Here is a 6,529-nt window from a genome sequence, read left to right as displayed (position 1 = left end):
TTCCTTTGTGTTCAGCAGAGGAAAGAAATTCATACAGGTTTGAAACAACTTAAGGGTGAGTATATGATGACAGAATTTTCACTTTAAAAGTGAACTAATCCTTTAAGTTCTTATGTGCATTTATGTAATGATTCAGTTGATGCATTATTAATAGATCTCAGAAGCTTTGGTAAAACAGATTAGACCAGTCATGTGCAAAATGACAATCATAATTTTTATATACATTAGCAGCATTGAATGGAGCTGTGGATCAATGTTGTTATTAACTAAAACTAATGATTTAAAAAAATAAATAGCACAAATGAAAACCAATTTAAATGTAAGTACTAATTCAAAATAAATAGCATAAAATTATACTAAAACAGCACTACTGTAGATTAGAGGTGTTCATTTGGATAATGTGTTCAAAATAAGGTAAATCCATAAACCCTAAAATGTTTTATTTGTTGTATTTTTAAGGTTTATTTCTGTTCATCACAGCAGCTGTTTTTTTTACTGTAAATTGCGTAGTGGCACTTCCTGATTTCTTTCCTCTCACACACACATAAATAATTTAATTTATTAATATTAGAAATATAGGGGAACTTAATCTGAATCTGTGAGTTTCAGTTTATTGAAGAAAGTCACCATAGACATACTCCAGACATGAAATGTGGGAAAAGGAAGTTTATTTGAGCTGTGAGAACTATTAAAGACTCGGGGTGTAGCACTTAAGAGCTGTAAATGTATATCTCTCTGTCCCACAACCTAGATACATCTATCCTTGAGATGTAATCCATTTGACTCTACAGCAGACATTTCTATTCACAGCCGTCTGGTTTCAGCAGTGACCCGCACTTCAATGGACTCGGAACTTACAAACATAAAAAAAAACATACATTTTAAAGAACCTTCAAAGGTTACGCGCATTCTTCCATAGCTCAAAGTCGCAGTAAACCAACAAATCTAGTGCGACATTTTAATGCTTAAATAACTGACATGAACAACCAAGAAATTGATGAGCCAGTACCATGAAGAAAAAAATCAACATAAGAAAAGTTTTTCATTGTTCTATAGTATCATGCATAGATAAATTGCTATTTGTGGAACACATTCAGGAGGAGAAAGCTATTGTTACAAGCACGAAACACATTTGTGCAACAAAGCATTAGATATTAAGATTTCAGTATGCAGTTGTGCAAAATGACTTCTATTTCATTACCCATAATTCCCAGTGAACTGGCCAAAGTACCAGATATCGTGAGGCACAAAAGATATAATAATCAACTGAAACATGAAGCAAATAAGAACGACAATACATTTGAAATCAATCAAGACATGCAGTTAATGCTGTAATGAAGCATACATAAATATGTCAAACACAGTGGTTCTAATGATGTAAAGAAGTCTTACAATTTACCAACAGGTTGAATGAATGAAAATAATACAAGAACAGAATAATGTAGTGCGCAGGTTTGCTGTATGTAAAAGGTGTTTAAAAGGAATTCTTTCAGAATTTCACATCCAATTCCTTTACAATTGCACTCAAAAAGTTCACCAAGATAGTCTGTGAGTGGACTAATGGGCTAAATAAAAGATGAGAGATATAATGACCTCAATCCATTACACGGAAGAGCACATTATAGAAATGAACAGTCCAGAGACTCCGTTAGAGGCAACATCGAGCTACGAATAAAGTGACACATGCAGATTTGCATTGCATACAGCGTGGAGTTGTAAAGGTGTTGATCACCACATAAAATGAATGTTTCGGTACAAACAACTAGTCGATTCACTAGTCAATGAGCCTTCAGAGTCATGCAATATTCCACTTAAAGTCTCAGTGAAATTCCCTGACAATCAATCATTGCTGGATCCTCGGGTTTGTAGATGACTTCCTGTGCAGGCTGTCTTGTCGCAGATGCTGTTTGTTTATCGCTGTGGTTGTAGATTTTAGTGTTTTACTCATTCACTTCTACTGCTGGTGTGCTATGTCAAAATTGTTTTTGGGAAAAATAAAAGTACATCTTAAAGTGAGGGGAAAAAAAAATCTATTGGTGGAGAGAAAGAGGTGCTGGTATATTTAGGGTGCTCTTCAATCGCTCAAGTTGGTGGAAGTTGTGGGTGGTCGGCGTTGAAGTGGCTAAATCTTCATTGAGAGATCATGGTTCTGGACTATCAGCATTTCAGCAACCTGTGGCAGAAACAGACACATGGTTAATGACAGTTGCATTGTGTAATATGAGAATAGCCTGATGTTTGCATGTTCTACTTAACTTGAAAGGAAGTTAACCCTGCCATAACATGCCCTGATGTTGAGCTATGCTGGAGGAAATATCGATTTAAATGTTGGTCTGTCTGTTGCAAAGTTATATGACTTCAGAATACTTTAGATATATAAAATGACTTGTATAGACTACTTGCATGATACTTGATTCTTTTTGAAAGGTGATTTTGCGTACACATTCATTGCAATTGCATGGCAAAGAAAACATTAATATTCATATAAAAGGCTTCTTATTTTCTTTTTGTGTGAAACAAGTCATTCGGGTTTGAAACAACATGAAGGTGATTCAATGATGAGACTTTTTTTGGGTGAACTATCCCTTATAGCTGAAGAGGTCAAAACATATATACATTTATTCAAAAAGTTAAAAAAAATAAAATAAAAAAAAACATTATTATTATTAAGACAATGACAATTTATAATTTCTATCATGACAACTAATATATATTTGGTCTTGGCGGAAAAAAATCTGCTACGCTCCTATTGTTGATTATTGCGGTTGTAGATTATTACTGCTACTGCTGCAGAGCAAGTACAGTAACTTGCTACTGCCAATGCATATGCCGATACGCTGCTTTAAGACACGCTGCTGCTGCAGAACAAATTGCACATTATATATATATATATATAACCCATAGCAGATCTATACAGGTGGAGCTGGGGAAGGTGGAGGGTTTCAGAAGAACTCTTGAAAGCGTGCTGCAAACTGCTATAGTGAATGCTAACCAGCCATTTAAATGTTGAGAAGCAAGCTCATTGGGTGCAGATGCGACATGAACCAATCAGCTTGCGTCAAGTAGTTAATGCTTTGAATATCATCAGCTTGCATTAAGGACCCATCAGCATGCCATTTAAAGTTTCATAACAGAACTTCTCATTTACACCCCCATAAACAGTCTTTGTCTTGGATCATGCATTTTCAAAGATTGTCCTCCTTCCCCAGAGATCATATCAGCAGGGAATGATGAAGGCCTAAGGCTTAAAACCGCAAGCTGGTTTCACAGCTTTATGCAAATGTCATGCTTGTTTTTCTCTGGTTGAAAAATATAAACCGCAACCCCCACAGCAAATGTTAGGACTATTTCTAAAAAAAATGTTTTAACTAATTCATAACTGGATGTTCTGTTAAAAATATGAGGACAATCCATGGTGTTGTGGGTGGTTGCCAGTGTTTTGCCAAGCAACAAAAGTGACTGTGTCCTTAGTGGGTTTTATCTCATTGCGATGTGGTTGCTAGGGTGAATTATATGGGACGATAAGGAATTACAGTAATTACGGTTTTCGACTTGTAAAAATAGTAAATGTCCTCGTATAACTCATAATTACAACTTGCAAACTCAGAACTTTCTAAGAGCTACTGTGCCTTGTAGAACTTGACCACTGCAGATTCATTTTGCCGTTGATAGTGATGCGTATAATTCCAAGTCCGAGGACAGGAACAACTCAGAATCACAAGTTTAGAAATTAATGTTTAAAAATGTAAATAAAAGTACCGGTAATCAAAATGACGCTTACTGATTTATTTATTTATTTATTGGTTTACCTGCATATCACGTGACAATTAACCAAGGTTAGAGAACTGTGAACACGCAAATGTGTTTTTGAAATATTAAATTAAAAGGCAGTACAAGTAAATATAGGCAAAGATGTTTGGCTTACAAAAATATTTTAGAATTCCTGGTTTAGAGAGTAACAGCACACCTCTCCTCAACAAGCCTCAAGATTTGAGGTATAATTTGAGGCATAGCATAAATGCTGCAGGATGCGTTATACACCGAAGTTGAATACTTATGTTGCAGGTTTGTGATTAATAAAAGTAGATAGATTCATAAAATGCATAATTAGATAAAAGGAAAGCAAATCAAGAAAACAACAGATTCCATGGGCAAAAACAACTACTTACCCAGTTTTTACCTCACTTTTCATAGGTCTTCAACTCCTCTGTCTAACTCCATTTGTGCTTTCGTCAGTGGTCTGCTGTGGCTTATTCTGCTCCCATATGTCGTCCTGTTCCTCCTCACCCTCTTTGACCTCATCGTCACCTTTACCATCATCCTCCTCTGCCAAAGCCTCATTCTGCCGTACACTGACAGAGATGACCAGGGCTTGGACGATACCATAGATCAAAGCAAACTGCAGCAGGTACTCCTGTACCGCCCACAGCAGTCCGGCCATCCCGACAGATGCCACCAGAAACATGGCCATCCCATGGAGCCACAGCTTCAGGGCCCCCTGCACCCCCAGCACGTCCAAAATTATCTTGGTTGGAGGGCATACAGTACTAAGGAAACCCACCACGAATAAATCAAAGAGGTGTCGGAGGAAATTAAAGCAAATGTTGTAGTGCTCAGGCACAATTTCCCCAGTCCACGAGCGAGAGAAGAAGCGGAATGTTGCTGATGGCTGCTGAGACAGCGGCGTGGGGGATGGCGGGGGTGTCCCGTAGTCTGATTCCCCGTCGACTTCATCACAGTCCCATGTACCTTCATTCCACCCAGAACATTTCTGCTGGCGGAGCCCGGTGGACGTCGACCACCGGGGCCAAAAGAAGTATCTGGATGGAAGCATTCTCCTCCACCAGCGTGAGGAGCTTTGGGCCGCTGTATTCTCAGGCTCAACATCAGGCCCTATCGCCCGAAGCTCTTCTACTTCCAAAGGCTTAAAACTTTCTTCTGTCTCCCAGAATTCCTCAGTTAGTGTCTTTTGGTCCTTTTTGGTGTTCTCACCCCTCCAAACCCAAGCAGTAAGACCCGATAAACCCCATCTCCTTTCAATCTGACTATCCATTGTTAATGGTTTCTCTGGTTTGGTCTTACTGCCCCAGGACGAGTATAGATTTGCTGGACTGACCCACCCCCAAACTCGCCCTACAACTGCTGTCATGTCGGCACTTTTACTTTATAATGCACTAAGGAGAAAAAAAAAGAAAAGAAAAAAAAACTATAACATGAATAAAGTGTCACTATGTGAAAATGCTAATATTTTTAATTAATTGTTAATTAAATTGTAATTAACTATAGTAATGAGCAATATTGTGAACAGGTACCTCTTAATCTAATGACATAGCTATTAAAATGTAAAAAACGACGGTTAGTGTCCCTTTTAGACAACGTGTAAAGTTTTTACTTACACTGCCACACGTACAAGGCATCTAAACAACGACACCTCAACAGACCTGTATTAAGGCGTGTTTGTATTGGAGCAAATGAACCAGAACATACCTTACGGACCACACCCTTGCAAATTAGGCTACTCGATGAAAAGAAGAGAATTTAATTTTTAATTAAAATTAATAATAAAAACAAAAAAATATCACTAAGGCAGTAGGGTTTCATACATTTTGTGCTCTAATGTTACAAGTATTTTCCTCTGGCGAAACGGCGTCGGTTAGCATGTCTGAACAAGCCGATCGACTCTTTAAACAAAACTTTAAACTGTGTCGATGTCGAACTGCGAAACACTATCGACCGAATAATCAAACATACCTCCGACGTCAAATATTTGATGTACAATAATAACTGACAGTTACATCTTCAGTACATCACAGTCGCTACTCTGCTTCAGTTGCAAAAACAGTTCAGATCACTTATCGATGCCAGCTTCACATTCCTGTTCACTACGTTACCGCGCTGCACAAACATGCTCAAACAAATGTTTAAACTAATAAATAACCGACAAAATGTGAAAATACAGTCTGGTGTATTTCCAACAGATTTCAGGCGTTTTGATTGAGATAACAAATAAAGAAATGCAATAAAAACGGACTGTGCACACGAGCTGGTTTAACGGACTAGTAATGGGAAGTGTGTGACACTGACTCATTCCTACGAATCGATTCTTTCAAATGGTTCATTGAAAGAACTGGTACAAATAAATTAAGTGATTCGCGTAGCATATTTGTTGAAAAACGTCTCAATAAAATCACATGTATCATACTACTTTTACTTCATATAGTAAGAAATATGAATATATATAATGCTCAATTTAAGAATTTAGCCAGTATCTTTCAAGCGGTTCTCGGGTCAAACAATGAGTTTCAAGATTCATTGAAAAGATCCGATTCAAAAGATTCGTTCACAAATATGGCGTCATTACGCATTAGTACGTGAAGAACAAAAGCTGTTACATTGTCATCACTGACCCAGTGACCTTCACTTTTTTTTAGATTTACGACAATCCGAATAAAGTATATTGTTTTCTAAAGCGTGCGCGTTGTCAAAGTAGACTAGTCGCAAAAAAAAAAAAAAATACACATGTATTTTG

General features: G+C 37.4%; 1 protein-coding gene across 2 annotated transcripts; it reads right to left on the bottom strand.

Annotated features, from left to right (window-relative positions):
• Window positions 1–651: 651 nt before the first annotated feature.
• Window positions 652–6,086, bottom strand: cUnh6orf47 (chromosome Un C6orf47 homolog). 2 transcript variants are annotated; one of them, XM_079591942.1, is made up of 3 exons: window positions 5,752–6,076; window positions 4,170–5,174; window positions 652–2,173 (listed from the first exon to the last, which is right to left on the bottom strand). In XM_079591942.1, the coding sequence occupies exon 2, from the start codon at window positions 5,147–5,149 to the stop codon at window positions 4,199–4,201; it is 951 nt and encodes a 316-aa protein (XP_079448068.1). In that variant the 5' UTR covers window positions 5,150–5,174; window positions 5,752–6,076; the 3' UTR covers window positions 652–2,173; window positions 4,170–4,198. The 2 variants fall into 2 exon arrangements, with proteins under 2 accessions (XP_079448068.1, XP_079448067.1); XM_079591941.1 differs by having other exon boundaries at window positions 4,170–6,086.
• Between the last annotated feature and the right edge of the window lie 443 nt (window positions 6,087–6,529).

The sequence above is a fragment of the Phoxinus phoxinus genome (genome assembly GCF_949152265.1).
Source record: "Phoxinus phoxinus genome assembly, chromosome: 19".
NCBI classification, from domain to species: domain Eukaryota; kingdom Metazoa; phylum Chordata; class Actinopteri; order Cypriniformes; family Leuciscidae; genus Phoxinus; species Phoxinus phoxinus.
This window is presented reverse-complemented; position numbering and strand designations above follow the sequence as displayed.